This window comes from Hakea prostrata, chromosome 1, assembly GCF_041222555.1.
Source record: "Hakea prostrata isolate BN-2017 chromosome 1, UWA_Hpros_2, whole genome shotgun sequence".
In the NCBI taxonomy this organism is placed as follows: Eukaryota; Viridiplantae; Streptophyta; class Magnoliopsida; order Proteales; family Proteaceae; genus Hakea; species Hakea prostrata.
The window spans coordinates 26,845,872-26,864,541 of record NC_142600.1 but is presented as its reverse complement, the minus strand read 5'-3'; the positions used below and the strand labels follow the sequence as shown (position 1 = coordinate 26,864,541).

At 38.3% G+C, this 18,670-nt stretch overlaps 1 protein-coding gene across 1 annotated transcript; it reads right to left on the bottom strand.

The window, feature by feature from the left end:
* Positions 1-5,132: 5,132 nt before the first annotated feature.
* Positions 5,133-11,675, bottom strand: RRF (ribosome recycling factor, chloroplast precursor). The gene is made up of 11 exons (XM_089137448.1): positions 11,409-11,675; positions 10,803-10,938; positions 10,579-10,648; positions 10,343-10,438; positions 8,209-8,306; positions 7,783-7,894; positions 7,219-7,260; positions 6,407-6,463; positions 6,280-6,330; positions 6,069-6,125; positions 5,133-5,841 (listed from the first exon to the last, which is right to left on the bottom strand). Exons 1-11 carry the CDS (start codon positions 11,497-11,499, stop codon positions 5,824-5,826), a joined length of 828 nt encoding a protein of 275 aa, XP_088993574.1. The 5' UTR covers positions 11,500-11,675; the 3' UTR covers positions 5,133-5,823.
* Between the last annotated feature and the right edge of the window lie 6,995 nt (positions 11,676-18,670).

The window sequence follows — 18,670 nt, the reverse complement described above, 5'->3', positions numbered from 1 at the left end:
GGGGGGGGGGGGGAAATTCTTTATGGTCGTGCTGTGTACAAAAAGATGCAGAAAATGTTTGCCTCTGTCAAAGTTCTAAGATTCCATCCTTTCATGTATATGACTAATGAAATCTGTTAATTTGGGGATATAAAAAAGACTAATATGCTTAACTTATGACAGGAATTTTTTTATTGTGAGCCATATTTACAGTCTTCATTGTGCAATACAAATATGCTTGTTGCCGCATCTGGCTGGTTGGTCAACTGGGCATAATTTTTCACCGAAAATAGGGTAACATTAAGGATATCCCAAACGATGACTTTCATTACCTATATCCCCATCTCTTTCTGCTGCTGGATGCTGCTCTCTCTCCCCTTCCCAGTCTATCTCGTCTCTGTTTCTGAGTAATCCGCCTCTGGGGGATGCCGGCATGGTGAACCACTAATATGATGGAACAGCTTGAGGAGCGGTGAGCTTGAATGGATGAGAAATAATGGGCTTTTTTGTAGGGATGCCATTACTTCTACAAACCTTAGCTACAGTGACAACCAACAACCTCCTTTATGTGGTCCTAACACACTTAATTCGCTACATCTTTCTTAATTTTCTCTTCAATACTTGAAGTATGCTGCTTCTGCTTCTATCTCTTACGAAAATTCAGAACACACACAGAGAGCTAGAAACTCTTGAACATTGTGTGACTGTCATTTTCTCTATTTTTTTATTTCCTTTTCGGTTTCTTCTTCTGTCTTGTAGGTGCTGGTCTACCCGTGGGCTTCACTGCTGCCTTTCCTTTCTACCCACCTTCTCTTTGGGTTGGACTTACTGCTGCAACTTTTACTGGAAGGTGGATTGTGGTGTGGCGGTGTAAATGCGAAGACAGCTGAGTAACCGGTGCAGCAGGAAACTCTACAAGTACTCAAGATTTTTTGGCGAGGTTCCGATTAGGGTCAAGGGAGAACTACTAGGGGTATACAAACACGATGGGATGTAAAAAAGTGGAATCATCAAGTTTCTCTGCTCGTTGCCTAGCTTCCAAGACATTATATGGATTGGTGATAGGCGAACCCATTGAACATATTTCAGAAATTTGTCGAAGGCTGGTGGGGCTGTGGGTTCCTATGGGAGCTGTTAACATCTTTATTATTTGCAGAGAAGACTTTCGAGGGATTTTTGCTTCTGAAAACGATAGAAATGAGGTATTATTAATGTCACCATGGTGGGTGGACAGGTTGCTCTTGCATTTGGCTATGGATCTAATTCTAGAAAACGAAAATAATGTTTCTCTTTCTCCTATTGCTATCTGGGTGCAAATGCGGGGCATTCGTTTTGACTGTTTTGAATATGGGCTGATATTGAAGGCAACCAGTGAACTAGGGAAGGTGGTGGACATTGCAGAATGCAGCTTCCTGAGGGGTCAGCTCGAATTAAGGTGATGCATAACCTAAATCACCTGGTTAGATTGTATGCTCAGTTAAAAAGCTGGGGGGAAGAATGGGTGCATGTTCAACTCCAATATGAACTCTACTTCATTTGTGAGAATTGTAGGAAGATTAACCACTCTTCCACTTGGTGTCAAATTGTAGAAGATAAAAGGCAAAACTCAATCCAGCATTGTGAAGATTTAACAAAATCTCATCATTCATTCTATTAAATTTGGAAACACTTGTATGCTGTCAGCAAGGGGTTTAGAGAATTTATTTATGCTCCCTCCTATGGTGAAAAGGGAGGCCGATGCTGCTCGAAACTTGGAACGTGATGATACTCTCAGTAGTAGGCATCACCCTCAAGGGACTAATCCAAAACATTACAACCCAAGTCATGATGGGTATGTAACTAAAAAAAACACAAATCACATAAGAAGAAAGATCTAGTGGGACAAAAGTTGGGAGTGTGTATCTTCGGGTGGCATTGAAAGGCAAAAGGGGCATGCTCTCGTTAATGAGTAGACTGAAGTTGAGTCAAGGGATGAGGATGATGATTTGAGTAAAAAGGGACAATTCAAAGAAGTATTGAAGGGTTTGGTGAATCTAGATGTAGAGGGACTCAACAACAAAGAGAATCAAACCTTTGATCCACAGATGGGTTTCAACATCAACATAAAAAATATGGGTTTGGGTGTGAGCATGCTGTTAGAACCGAAAGAGCTGACCAATGGAGATGGGAGAGGAGTTGACCAATGGAGATGGGAGAGGAGAAGGATATGGGACAAGATGTTACAAATGGAATTGAGTCGCTGTTGATGCAGAAAATGTTATTGTCCTTCGATCGATTAGAAAAGTTGGAGGAGAGGGTGACAATCCATTCACTTAACACTCAATCTATTATACTTGTGACTAAATGTGATTGTCCTAAATTTGAGGAGGAAATCGGTGGGAAAATGGTTAACCAAAAAACTTCTATTGCCGATGCTTAACTCAAATTGATGAAGGGTTACAAATTGGGGGAGGGGGGGGGGGGGGGGGGGGACAATTTATACTCATTGTCCCAACCACTTGCAAACGTTGCAAGACATCTCCAGATTTCTTGCAACTCCTACCTCTTGACTGTTTCAACCTCTTTTTGGATTCATTACTAAGGGAAACTTTGGAACCCCCTGTTTTGGGTTACATGTGGGTCCATAGAAGCACATTATCTTCTCAATCCAAACCCAGTGATACCGATACAGTAGATGACTCAAGCTCAACAGGCTCCTCAAGTTGTATAAAGTCAGATATTAATGTTAGATCTATCAAATGGCGATTTGCCAAATTATAATATCTGAGTATTTTATCTATAAGGTAATTCAAGGAAGGCTGATCATTGATCAGGAAAAGACCCACAAGAGGGAATGCTTTTGTGATCACATAATATTTGGTATTCTTTACCTTTTGTATGCACCTCAATGATTCGTATCAATAAGTTGTTAATGACTGTAATGGCAAATAGTTGTGTTCCGTATATTGAGGAGCATCTCCTACTGTCGTTCACATTATGTTTGTTGGTTGAATCAGGTTTTCTGAGTGATGAAAGATTATGGGAGTTATGGCTAAATATTTAAGTAAAAGTACTTATGTTAGTATAATCCAAGTGGGAGATTGTTGGGTTTGTGGGCTTAACCAATGAACTATATATCGCCAAAATTCGGCGAAATATCGCAGAATTTCTGTAATATCGGGAGGGGGCGAAACGAGACCCCCTCCCGAAACGAGATATGCAAGCAATATCTCGCGATATATCGAAAAAACAATATTATATTATTATTATTATTTTGTGATATTTATGTTATTTCTTGCATTTTTTAGACAATTTCTCTTGCGATTCTATTCCAATCTTACCAATTCTATCCCGATGATTCAAGACTCAAAAGTTAATGTACTAAATATAATTAGGAAGAAAATCTACCTAGAATAATTTATAGATAGGAAGACATTTTATAGTAAAATCTTCAAGATAATGAGCAATCTTACCAACCATATTCTAGTGATTTAGTCCTCAAAAGTTAACATGCCAAATGTGGTTAGGGAAGAGTATATACATAAAATAATTTATGGAAACAATTTAAATTGTGAAGGAATTTTGTAATAGAATCGTCCGTTAATTATCCAAATAATGTTTATAGGAAATAATTTAAATTTACCACATATTTGCATCAAATTAACCAAAATTATTGACCAAAATAGCCCCGAAATATGGGGCAAAATATCGCCGAGATTTCGGCGCCGGTAGTGAACCGGGGCGAACTTTCGTTCCTTGGGCTTAACTAACACTGGTCCTTTATTTGGACCCATACACATTCAGGGGGTATTACTAACCTTTACTATTGGGAGTGATTAAAGGTTAGGGTTATATTATAAATAGTTTATTAGGTCCTCGTAGCCGTTATGCATAATATTTGGGTTTGAGATTGTTTCCACAAACTCTCAAACGAAGGATTCAAAATAGTGAAAGGCTTTGGAAAGATTCAAGGGATTAAAGAAGGCAGATATATAACAAGAACAAAACACGTGATTCCTCTTGATTTTCAAATTATTGTTTTCATATAAAACATCCGTGGTGAATAGAACTTCGTTTCTCGAGATTTTTGGATAACTGAACCTTAGCACAATCTGGAGAGGCCCTAAAATCCTCTCCAAATAGCACCATGGGGATTTGAACACAAGACCTCTTAACTCTAATAAGACTTGTAGAATCAAGCGTTTGCCGTTGTTACAAAATTCCTGACCTATGGAAACGGTGCTACTAATATTTCTAATAATGTAGCCAGCAACTAGGGGTGTTAACGGACCCGGTTCGGATCGGATAGTGGTTTATCTATATCCGCATCCTATTATATTCGGACGGATTCGGATAATATCCTATCGGTTCTCAGACGGATTCTGTTGGATTTGGATGATAATCGGATAATTATTTTTTCTTAAGTAGATTCTTCTAAATGGGCATGAATATAGATTGAATACAAGTTTTCGACTACTTGATTACATCATTACCTTTTTATTTGTGAGGCTAGGTTTGAAATTTAAGAATTTAACAACTTTGGTAGCTATTTTAGTAGAAAATCTAGAAAAATAATCACATATCATAGGTAAAATTTATAAAAATAAGAATAATAAATTTAAATAAGTGACTTAATCGGATAATTTTATTGGATGTTTAATAAATCGGTAAGAAATGGGTATACCATATCCACATCCTATTAATAATCAGACGGATTCGGATACCCCTAAACGGATGCTGATGCAAAAGCGGATTTCGATTATCAATTTACACCCCTATTGATGCCTTCCTCATTCATTCTATAGATGGATGAATCTCTACCAACCACCCAAAAAAGAAAAAAAAAATCCCACAAATTAACGTTGACAAATTCAGTGATTTCCCATGACATTCTTCACTTCTTTCTCGTCATCAGCGCAAACCCATTGTTTTAATGGACGAAATCAGAATGGCTATCATCAACAAGAAATAAATATGACATCCAACTTCAATTTGGCGGAGACTACAACACGAGGTGAATTTTTTCTTTTGATTTCGAAGTTCCTCATTTATGCATGAACTCCATACCATGCAGCCAATTTAGGGATCAATTTAGTGAATAGACCTGATTGCAACTTGCAATATGGAATTCAGAAGGATTAAATAGGAAGTAATACTCTGATCATAGAAATATAATGAAATATACGATGGTTTGATGCTCTTATACAAAATGAAATCCTTTTCCTGAAAAAAAGCGAACATGCTAAACACACACAGTAACACAGATTTTTCATTCTCATCCCGGTATATAGAAAGCTCCTATTCCAAAGAAGAAAAATATAACAATTGACGCCCAAACATACCTGAATCCTGAATATGTCCAAAATCATAATCAAACCAATGCTAGGTTTTCAATTCAAAAGTTACGTGCCTAAAAATGGGGGCAATTGGGAATTTGTAAGTCCAAGACTAAAGCTATAAACCAACCTTCCATCATTACTATCATATCCATTTCTTGCATCCCACTGACTAAGGTCTTTGCAAAAATGAATACGTTTTGATTCAAAACCCAGAAGGCACGCAATTCGTTTCATCTTCTGCTATCATCTTTCAAAAACAGAACTCCTCCTCTAGTCCATCAAAATAATTCATATCTATATAATTTTATGAACACAGCAACTGAGTTTAGAAAGGGAGGGGGTAAATCAAAAGAATGAAGGCGAGGCGGTAAAGTAAATTACTTGTCGACTTTTTCTTACAGAATCTAATAGGACGACCATCATTCCAGTTTTCAGATCTCCCCAGAAAGACAGCAAGGCAGGGAAGGACCGTGCAAGAGACAAACCCATGTACAACCACTAGGGGAGCTACTACCCATGAGATCCGTTATACCTTCAGCAATTCCTGGAAGGAAAAATAAATAAATACATAAAACAAATGGATAGGATAGAATTTTCCAGAAATGATACCTGTCCTGCAAAATACTGATTAGCCTTGAACAGCTTAATTATGAATTATAGACATCTAAGTGAACAAAAGATAAATGACTTGATGCTGAGGTGATTCTCAAAGACAGACAAATCCAACATTACTGAGAATGTAGAGGGAAGAAACAATTGACCATAACATACCTTCTCTTTTTGTTTGTAGACAGAATCTAATTTCTTCAAATATTCATCAGTCAATTTCTGTATAAAGGTAAACAAAAGGAAAATCTAAGTACCAATAATTAAGCAAATGGGTGACTTTGAGCAGATATAGGTTAGGACAAGCACTTTGGAAATATAGTTGATTAAAAGAAGTACAACATAACAATACAGGCTCACAAATTCAATTACAAACCTGCAAATCACTAGACAAGTCTTTTACATTGTCCTCAGAGAGCTTTTTCTCCTGATAACATAAGAGAGGGGAATAAGAAGAGATGGGGGTAACCATTTCCCAGACACAAAAAACTAAATCTGCAAACCTTTTCAAGTTTCTCGTATGCTCTCATGGCATCCCTTCTTATATTCCTTAAAGCAACCTGCAAAAAGTAGATCAATCAGATAACCAAAATGAAACTGTTAAGATTACCTGCTGCTGCAACTATGGTAAACAATTGTCTTTGAATTGAACCAGACTGCACTATTGGAACAATTGTCATGCCCTCTCAAACCTCCATATTTGTACAGTTTATTTATTTTTTTTATCTTTTAAAACATTTGTACAGTTTATTTATCTATTTATCTTTAAAACATTACTACTGTTACTTCCCATAGGGCTACCAAAATATTCATAAAATGCTGATCCAATCAAAGTTCCCTTCAAGTTTTGACTATCAATAGGCCCCCCTAAAAGCTTTTCAATTGTTTCTTCCCTACAAACTCCGAATTTCCACCAAAATGCAGGGTGCCAGGGTTATTTTTTTTGCTTCTTTGAGCCATTACATGTCATGGCTGGGACATATTCAATGCCTTCCAGCTCCATGGAGAAATTTAACCTATCCCTAGATGTACAGAGATGGTAATGACATTGTAGCCAAGAATAATACAGATTGAATGGTTGCAATCAATTGATCAGGATAAGGATTAAGGTTTGTTTGCCAAATGAGGGAGATATACATGCAATGTGTACAGAAAAGGCATCGATATATCTAGCCCATTCCCATATCTCCTCTCAATGTTGGTATCTCTTGATAATAATTATATAATAGGTAACCAACAAAAAAAATAATTGAAACCAGGAATCAACATTCTAATGGTAGCATAACTCTGAAATCTATAGATTGAGCAAATATACCTTCCCTTCCTCGGCCTGTTTAGCAACTACTTTTGACAACTCCTGCAACCAAGACAATTCAAAGCAGACAATAATGCATTCAACTTAATTATTTGGCTCTGAGTTTCCGAAAGTAATTTTGCTTCTACTTAATTTAATCTTCAAAGGAATTATATCCAGGCCCATATACTAAAACCTGAATCTTTCTGATCAATGTAATCAATTCTGAGACATACCTTGTCACCAGGCGTAAATAGGAAACAACATTGTCATTAGGAAATTTTGAATGAGAAGAAGGTAGAAGTAAGGCCAAAAGATAGGAAACATCTGAATGGCAAATGGGATGCATAAGATCAAAATATAGGACACAAAGGAAATAGGAAGAAAGTTGCTTCATATTGAGTATACACTGATCCATATGGAGACTCATGCAATGGAGATTTGAAGCACTGCAATCATTAACAAGGATTTACAAAATATAGGCACATTTGTAGGTGAATCCATAGAGAGTGTATAAATTTAGGGTTCGAGAAGCAACCTATGACCATGTGCCTAATGTTAACTGGAAATGGGGAAAAATTATACCTTCCTTCTTTCAGATGTCAACTGTGGAATCGTCAGACGAATCACTTCTCCATCATTATTTGGTGTCAAACCAAGATCACAAGTGACTATCGCTTTCTCAATAGATTTTAAGCTGGAAACAAATTCAAGAGTTGTCAATGGGGGGAACCAAGGATATTCTTAATTGGACTTCACCCAAATATTTCCTTTTAGGGTTTGTTATTGTGACTCATTAGAACTCCTTACTCCGAAATAGATGCTTCGAGTCATCTGATAAGGTTAAATTTTCCAAACTAACTCCTCTAAGTGGGATTTGCAGAGTGGTCAGTGTCAACCTTCTTCGCAAAGTCAAGATCCACTCAAATGTAAGAGGTAAGAAACCTCAAGTTCTAAAATATTATTCAAGAACAGGTTGTTTCAATGCGATGAAGTTTACAGGAACTGTACCTGGATTTGTCATATGGTTGAACCAAGATTGAGCTTGCATCAGGAGTACTAATCTGTGCAATGCTCTTCAAGCTTACTGGACTTCCATAGTAATCAACCTATTAATTGACATGTTATAGAGAGTTCTAAAAAAATATATATATCTAAGGAACAAAACCAAATATTTGCAACTATGAATAAACTCCTAAATGTTATTACAGAAGCCAAACAGCATCTTGAAGCACCAAATGAGGACCAGTTTCGACCTTAGGCACCTAATTATTACTCAATGCTATTGCAGACACAATTAATACAAGGATTTGAGATTTCACATGGTACATGCAGAAGCCATTCTAGAAGTCAAGATGACTTAATTAATAGAACCAAAAGTTGTATGGGTCTGTGAGATGGTTCCATTAGTTTGGTCAACAGCTCTTTTGGTTGTTGGTTTATTTCTTTTATCCATATTTTTTTGTCTGTTAAGTAATGTACAAAAGCTGCATCAATCTTAAACCCTGCCGTAATCTGTTTTGTTTTGGTTATATTTAGTTCTTATTTTGTAGTTTACTTGGTCTTTTATCGCCAAAGACTGATGAGTCTACTAGCCATTGTGATACTGTAATTACTAATTAGTCATGTTTGTTATTATATATTGGATGACAGACTGCTAGGGGTATGGGCTGTTTTTAGTTGCAGTAGTCTCCTCTATCTCCTCTTGCTTAATCATTCACTTTGTTCTCTCCTTTTACAGTGTTAATTCAGATTCCTACTTCCAATATTGTTGCATGGTATCAAAGCAATCAGTCCTTGCAATCCTTCCCGACACTGTTCTGAGAAGTTCTATCAGATTTTTTCCTGTCATGTGAAGCAACCTTTTTGTGCAACTTTCTACAATGAATACTAGCTTATACAAATAAAAGATTAGTGTTCTTCCCATTGTGCCATCTATATGAACAATACTTCCAGCAACCGATGGAGTCACTTACCTATCTATATTAGGTTCATCAAGTTTCCATCCTGGCGGTACCCTTTCATGGATTCCTCCAGGTATTTTCAATCTGGCTATCACCTCTACTTGAAGCTCTAGGGCTTTTCTGGCCCCGCAAGTATGCAAATTTGATCTATATCTAATGCCAATCGGAGGTTTTAAAATATTGAAGAGAAGCAATAATTGGCCATACACTCTATTTTAGGTAAATTTTCACAAAATTAATTCTTGCAATTAGTCTGAATATGACCATCATATTCATTTTGCTTGCTAGGGTTTTATCTTCCCCCCCCCCTCCCCAACAAGGTCCTTCTTCAACCTCGATTTGGAGGCAACCTACTCTTGGATAGGCTGTATTTTCAATCACCGAAAATCTGGGGTACTTCAAGTCGAATTTGACTCTATTGCTGGTTGGATGCTGAAATCCTATTACAATGTTTGAATCTGGTTGCTGAAAAAGTAAATTTTCACATTGGTGCATCCTCAACTACTTTACTAAACATACATCTGTCTTGGAGATCAATACACTGTCAAAATCACTTTTTCAACAAACTATGGACAGAGTAGTTTTCCTGTATTGATTGCATATTGTGCAATTGCTGTCTAGTCCATGATGGCTGATCTAAACCTCCTATCTAGGAGAATGTTTATGTCCAGATTACTATGATCATAGTTACCAAACTCAATGGCATTTCTGATTATATGTGATGTGTTCAGGAAATAAAGGCTTATATCAATGCTAAAGGAAAGATGAAGTATCTCAAATCCATACTGCCTTCTTCTGATTTCAAGAATTATGAAAAGAAAGTTGATTTGTCTTAAATACATCTAGGAAATACATCATTGTTGACAAACTTGGCCTTTGTCTCTATAGAATGGATTTGTGTTCTTTTCATTTTTTATTAAGATTACCAAGAAATATGTTTTCAGGTTCAAATTTGATTAAGTGACAGATTCACGCTTCGGACCTGATCAACTTCCTTTGGTAAGAAACAGTTGAACATTTGAACTGGGATATCTTACTACGTCCTTTTTCCCCCCCCCCCCCCTTCCCATTCTAAGTATTAGTAGATGTAGAAATGTCCATTTGCACTAGTCTGAGTTGTATTACCATGGTAGTGTAAATTTATTAAAAAAGCAACGATACGTAATCACACAGGCTCATACCTCAACACGATCTAGCATAGCTGGGTTTGCTCTTCCCGTCCTCACTGCATTGAAATTTGCTCGAACGTTTTCAATGGTCTTGTCCATCCTTTCTTTCTGAGGAATGTGAATAGTTACACAATGCACTCAAATTGGAACAACTTCCTAAACAACAACTACATGTGATGTTGGTGCGGGTGTGCAAATCTAAGTAAGTCCAAAAAAAGTGTAGACCGACAAGAGATATATGCACTCACAACATCTTTTTCTATCAATGACTTTTCTGCTTCAATTTCATCGAGGGTCGCACACCTCACAATCCCTATTCTGAAGAACAAGCAAGATACTGCAATTAGCAACACATCAATAGCAATCGTTTAATACAAAAACCAGAGATCCGATACAATGGGCGTTCAACACAAGCATTCGTGACTTGCACTAAATATAGATTAACAAAACACAAAACAGAAAAAAGACTCGCCTCTTTTGTGCTGACTCTTTTACTACAACAGGACTGCAACCTTGAAGTCTTGGATAATTTGCAGCAGAGCTCCAGGAAAGCACATTTGCGCACTTAGGTCGGCAGTTTGAGCAAGCTGGTCCCCTAAGCTGAGAATCTGAAAATTATATCCTTTTATCAAGAGGCTTCTATACGAGAAGGATTAAGGCCTCAAGAAAGAAGCAAACACAACGACATATTTTTGAGGGGGGAAAAAACAAAGAGCCTGTGAAGAGTAAATCTCCGAGTGTTAGGAACTCGAACAGCACATATTAATCGACCCGAATGAAGCTAAACCTCCAGGCTTAAAACAAGGGAACCATGAGTGAACTGAGATGAGTGAATCAAATTCAGAGACACCCACATCTCCCATCCCCACAAACAACTGAAAGCTAATCTAAAATGATTCAGCGAAGGCCCATACAATGGCAATCATGAGCATCGACTCTGTTAGCTATATGATAGTTTTTATGGAACTACTTGGAAGACTCATAAGAATAAAACCCTAAGCCCTGAAATAACACACGGAAACAGTATATTGAAGAGTGCACATTAAAAGGGGGATAACAGTGTGGTAGAGCTACTGACCTCGAATGGTGAGAAGCGATTTGGAAGAGAAGGAATTGCTGTGATGAAGAGACCACCGTGCAGAAGCAGCAGAGGAGAATGCCATCGCCATCAAAACTCAGGTTGGGATGGAAAATTTTGTGGAAGCTCGTGTGCAGAGAGCTCTCTTACCACAAATGAAACGGAAAGATGGTTAGAATAGCGCGGGCAGTTCCCAACCTGAAAACAACGCACAGGGTTGGGTTGAGCGGGACATGGTCTCATGTCCCCTGTCTGTCTGTATGGGACGACTCTGGATAAGAGTGAGAAATGTTTCATTGTCTGGTTTGCACCGGCCAGGTCGAGCCATTGGACGAGTTAAACCGGCGACTTGCTTTGCAAGGGATTCATATTCTACTTTTGCTTGCTTAAATGCTTCCATGGATTTTTTTCTTTTTTGGTAAAGGAAGCACTTCCATGGATCCATGTGTTGGTTTTGATGTCAAAATCCATGGAATCATATTCCATAGGATCATAATACACTAAATTAATTGTTTCATTAATTTATATTGTGAACTAGTTCATCTTGGAATCACCATGATTATTATGTATAGCGTTCAATTTTCTTTTGAACATCCTTACAAAATTTAGCTTCCTTTTAACGTATCATTGTTGAGCAATCCTTTCATAATCCAATGTTCAGATTCATTTCAACTCAACTGAGTCCCAAGATTTTACATCAATGTTCAGTTTTCCTTCAACTCAACTGTTGAGCAATCCTTTCATAATCTAATGTTCGGATTCATTTCAACTCAACTGAGTCCCACGATTTTACATCAATATTCAGTTTTCCTTCAACTCAGTAACATTCATCAACCATTTTTCAACAGCAATGCTTAGTTTTCCGTAAGTTGTTGATTTCTAGTATCTAAAAGACTAATGCCCATAAAAAGCAAACTATTCTTCTCTTTTTCATGGTTTATTTACCACCCGTCTTTTCCCTATCTCCATATCATCTCCAAGGAATCCCACATGGTAAATAAATATTTTGTTTTTAAACCCCTCCCCCCCCCCCCCCAAAAAAAAAAGAAAAAGAAAAAAAGAAAAGACTATTTTTGTTGGTTTTACTAAGGCTATGTTATCGTCTAGAGAATAGAAATGATGTTTCATATAGATAACCCCTTTTATTGGAGATCTCATAATTGCTTGTGCAAAATAAATAATTGATGCATGATTTAATGTAGTAGGTGTTTTGCATTCTTTTTTCTTTTTTTTTTTGGGTTAACCAAACTTCATTCAATACAAGAAAAGCACACTGGAACCTAATTACAAGAGAGTATCCAAGGATCGGAAATGGACTAAGTAGTCTGACTTGCAACGGAGAAGGCCCTCCGGGCTAGGGAATGAGTAAAAGAGGTCTACTCTGTAGAAATACAAAAAAGGTTACTTGACTTAAAGCCTATCTCCAACTTCTTTATGTCTCCTAGTGAACATGCAATTTCACTTGGGCAATTCATATCTTGGCCCAACATCAAATTTTGTAACCACAAACAGTCCATTTGGATTTCCACGTTTGCATAACCTTGCTTTCCTGCGCCCACTTCAAGGCCTCACGAACAACCATGGCTTCACCTGCAAGTGCAGAGGATATAGTCACTGGTATAAATGTGGTGGTGATGAGCTCCTTATGTCTATGTGCTGCAAAGCCAACTCCCCCTTATATGAGTCAAGAGGAAGGGATGCATCACATTAAATAATCACTAAGGATGATGGATCTTGGTGTACCAGCCAAGAGAGATTCAAATTGGAGCTGCAATTACCCGAAGCCATGACTTTCCTTATCGTTCCCCACAATTCTTGGAAAGCTAAATTCGCCTTGCAAGCTACTTTAAGAGGATAAATTGTAGATCTGTTAAATAATCATGCATTTCTTGCAAGCCATATATTCCAACAAATGAAGGAGAATTGACAAAACATCTCTCAACTTTGCTCCTTGCAAGTGAACTGAAATCAGTCCCAACCTTGGAGGATCTCAACTAGAGAGGGATCAATCTTGCTCTTCACCGGAAACTCGAATCCTGTCACGCACCAAATTGCCCTTGAGAAGTGGCAGCAGAGAATAATGTGGTTGCTGGATTCAGTCCCAACACCACAACATTTACATTCCCCATCTATAAGCACGTCTCTGATTCATAGGTTCTTTGCCATGGCCAAACCTTTTGGATAATAATGGAAATGAAAATTTTTTATGGCTGAAACCTCCATAGGAGAAAAGAGTTGTTGTAATAGATCCTTCTTCCAAATGCTAAGAGTTAGATCAATCAACTCACTCACCCATCTTATTTGACAATTTGTAGGACATCGTGATGCCACTTTAAAATGAGGAAGGGAATGGATCCATTGGGCTCCCCATATTTCAACTTGGTCGCCCGAGCCCACTTGCCACATAAGACCATCTTGAATAGCTCTCCTGCTCACAAGTGCACTTCTCCAAGGCCATGAAGGGCTATTACCCCTTTTTGCTTGAAGAAAATCCTTGTTGGGATAATAAATTGCTTTGATGACTCTTGCCCATAAAGAATTCGGTTCCTTTCAAAAACCTCCATTCTATCTTGGCTAACAATGCTTTGTTATGAAAAGAGGGATCTTTTAACCCAAGGCCACCTTGCTCTTTGGACTTACAAAAGCGTGCCCATGACACCCAGTGTATCTTTTTATCATTCTCTTCTTTACCCCATATTCAATTGGCCATGCCTTTCCTAACCTCATCATGATGAGATTGTGGGAGAGAGAAATGAGAAGCCGCGTATGTAAAAAGTGAACTTGCAACTGACTTAACCATCACTACTCTGTCTTTGGTTTATAGACGAGAATTTTTTCCACCCTTTAATTCTTCCACATGTCTTTTGAGTGAGTTCCTTAAAGACTTCTTTCTTTGATACGCTGAACTTTGTGAGAAGTCCAAGATATTTACCAGGCCTGCTACCATACTTGACTTTTAGAACTCTAGAAAACCAAGCTTTAAATCTTCTTGGGGTGTTGGAACTAAAAGTTAAGCTTGATTTCTTAAGATTGATTGTTTGACCACTTGCATTGCAATATACCTCTAGACACTATTTGAGCATGCATATGTGATCTAAATTTACTTCTAAAAAGAGGATGCAATCATTTGCAAACAAAATGTGTGAATGGAAGGGGCTCGATTCTTGATACTTATTCCTCTCACAAATTGATTCTCCTTTGCTTGTTGAATGATAGAATATTACACTTGAGAACATAATATAAAAATATAGCGAGAGAGGGGATCTCCTTGTCTAATGCCTCTGGAGGGGGTGAATGAGCCTCTTTCTGATCCATTAACAAGCAAGGTATATGTCATAGAACATAAGCACTCCATCACTAACCCAGTCCTCCTCAGGGAGAACCCCAGCTTTAAAAGGGTAGCCTTGATAAAGGACCACTCAAGTCTATCATATGCCTTCTTCATGTCAATCTTCAAGGCAAGGAATCTATTCTTCCCTTTCTTCCTTTGATTAATGTAAGGAAACAATTCATGGGAAGTAAGGACATTTTCCGAAATCAAGTGATCTAGGACAAATGCCGATTGGAAGGGGAAAAAAATATCCTTGAGGGAAGTTTTTAAATAGTTTGCCATGACTTCAGTAATAATTTTCACCGCCACACCACAAAGACTAATGGGTCTAAAGTGCTCAGCCAATCTAAGTTCTGATTCTTGAGAATTAAACAAATAAATGTTCGATTGAGTGAAAGAATTCCTCGATGGCCTTAATGATGTCATGCTTCGTTGTCTCCCATAAGTGGTGATAGAAGGTGGGAGAAAACCCATCCGAACTTGGTGCTTTCAATGGCCCATACCCATGAGGGCTTCTTTAATTACCTCTTCCGATGGCATGCTCTCAAGAACTTGGTTCACATGTTTAGGCCCAACTGAGTCAACAAACCCAAAGCCAACTCTATATTGTTTGGGTCCACCCCTTTAGTTGTTACATCATCCTTGAAATGGTAAAGAAATTCACTGTACACTTCTTCAATTGAGTTAGACCATTCTCCATCGGTTAACTTTAACTAACTTCAACTTTAGGATCCTATTTTTTTATATATATTTTTTTGTCTTCTTTGGATTGTTGTCGCGTGAAAAGATGCAGATTTTGGTCACCCTCTTTGAGCCACTCTATCCAAGATTTTTGTTTCCATAAGATTTCCTCCCAGTTCAACTCCTACTTAGGGGCTACTTGTATCTCGCACTCTACCCTTCCATCATGCTCACCTGCAGATCTAGATTGCAACTCAAGCAAGTCATTTTTGAGTTTGGCAATTTTCTTTTGAATATGGCCGAAGAAGTCCTTGTTCCATTTCCTAAGATCCTTTTTACGTCTCCCCAATTTCTTTTCTACAATTTGATATGGGTCCCGAATTTGATTCACTTGCCCAACATTCATTACTACATCCGTACATTGTAGGTGCCTCAACCATGTTGCCTCAAAGCGGAAAGGTCAATGCCCCTTTGCAATACCCCCCCTCTGAATCAAGCAATATCGGTTTGTGGTCAGATGCAAATAAGGTTTAACAAACAATGCAACATCCTCAAACTTTAATCTCCATGAAATATTTGCAATGGCTCGATCAAAATGGATTTCAATGTTAGTTTCCCCTATACGCTTGTTACTTCATGTGCAGAGGATCCATTTATTCCAATATCCATAAGATAGCAACAATCCATCATATTTTTGAGTGCAACCATATCTCTCCTGCCTTCTTATTAGCCCTTGCTTTTTCTTGCCAAGTAAGGTGAGAATTTAAGTCACCCATGCAACACCATTCTTTATCTATTCGGTTATTGCCAATGGCAATCAATTTGTCCCATACATCCTGTCTTTTTTCTCTTGTAGGCTCTCCATAAACAAAAGTAAACCAGGATTTAGTACCATTAGAGAGATACACCAAACTATCAATGATATTAAGATCAGCATAAAGAATATCCACTTTTACACTATTCTGCCAAACCAAAACCAGCCCAGTTGATGCACCAATTGAGTCCACTACAAAACAGTTGTCAAACTGAACTTCCCTTCTAATCTTCTTCACTCTAGCTGCATTACATTTAGATTCCATAATGAAAACACTATATGGGGAATCAGAATTTAACAAATTCCGGAGAGCCCGAACTGTGTGTGGATTCCCAAACCACGACAGTTCTAACTGAGGGCTTTCATGAGGTCCCGTGGGACTGATAAACCCCAATCTCCATAGGTCTAGTCAATAAAAAAATGCACCTCTTGGTTTTTAGCTTTATGTTGCTCCTCCTCGTTCATGGTGGCCATTGCAATCTCATTTCCTTCTTCCTTGGTCTCCCTCTTTTCATCTTCTTACTAGGCTAGGATTGCTTGGAAATGGTGTGAAGGGTTTTGGTTTTAATGGATTGGGCTTTTCTAGCTAATATCCTATTGGGTTTTCGTGTGATGGTAAGAGATGGGCCGATGATTAATAGGCTTTCAAGCACAGGGTTCTCAAATATTGGGTTTTGATGTTTAAAAATAGGATTTTGGCTTAACCCAGCCGTCTGAGGTTGACTTCTTAGCTTGGCTTGGCTTAGGTTCAAAATGGATGAAGGCTTGGTTTCCACGTTGATTTGAGTTGAAGATTTAAGTTGTAAGTGGAGGGAATTGGTAATTGGGCTTCCAATGAGGTTGTCAGACTCATTAAATGCAGCTAATGTGGTGAGGGAATTATTTGTTGGCATTTGGTTTGGCTTTGGTTTTGGTGGTCCAAAAGGTCTTGGATTTGTTGGACCAATATCAGGTCCATTTCTTACAAGGAAATGGATGTGTGACATGTGTCCCAACATCACATCAAATGATTGAAATCCATTTACAGGTCCTGACTTTGGTCACAAGAACATTGTGCTTTCTGTTCCAACCCCACTTAGCGTTGGGGCTACGAGGGCATTCCTATGGGTCCTTGCATCCATGTTGCTTCTGATGTTCCTCAATATCTACATACCTCACTCCACAACGTCCTTCTTCATGTCCTAGCTTGGCACAGTAAAAGCAGAACATCGAAAGTCTCTTATACTTAACTTTCACTTAGACAAGTTCCTTATATTTTCTCTTAGCATTCACCATGAACCTCAACATCTTTTGAATAACAACCTTCACCCTAACCCGAGTATATTGAACTTGTATCCCAAACTGCATTCCTTCAATCATCATGAGTTTAACTGGCTCTCCTAGTAATTTTGATAATACTATCAGCTCCTTAATATCGTTGGTTACAGCATGCAACTATATCTAAAACTCACACTTCATGAAATTATAACATTGATTTGGTTTCCATTTTTTCAGAATCAAAAGATTGTTGTTAACTCACCAAGGCCCCTCTGCTAGGACGTTCTTCATGTCCAGCTCGTGATGAGAGTGAAACATAAATTTTCTCTCATCCTTAGGGATAATACCCACAGGGTATTTGGGGTTCCAAGCTTTCAGCAAACCTTCATCCACAACTTGTTTACGAAACTGCTTACCCTCCATTATCAATCCGACAAGTGTGGTGCCCCATCTATTGATAGTTTGTGGTTTAGCTACATCTCCCAATGTCATGTCATCATCCAAGGAGTCATTATAGTCTTGTTCTCTGAGGTAGCCAAGTAGGTAGGAGTAGGTGGTTTAGATGGGTTTGGAGTTTAAGAGAGGTTCAGAGGTGGTAGCAGAAAGGGGTTTGGAGGTCGAAATGGGGAAGGCCTCATCTCGATAGAAGAGGGTGAGCACAACATGAGAGAAACAGGAGTAGAGCAATTAGAAACAGAGGTCACCAGCGAGAAGGATAATAAAGGCAATTCGCACATGGCGGCGGAAATCGTCACGCACTAGGCGGAGTCAAGGGCACCATGAAATTTTGTCTCGAGGACAGAATTTCCCATAATGAGTTATTGTGACCTTGTTTGCTACTCAATTCATGAGAGAGAAAATCATTAAAAACAATGTGGGTCATAGGTAATTTTGCTTCACTTAAACATGTACTAGTCCCTAACACCGTCCTGCAAAGTCAAGGTCCGGCAAGGAGCTTGAGTTTGGATCGAAGAAAGTAGAAACGCCAAGCAAAGAGAATCATAGTCAAAATATTAGCCAGCCGATCCATTCAAGATAGATAGCAAACACACAGGTCTTTCTTTGCAACCTTGTCATGCACAAAATGGAAGTCAACCTCGATGTGTTTGTGCGAGCATGAAACACAGGGTTAGCCAAAAAATAGGTGGCCCTGATGTTATCACACCACAATGTGTGAGG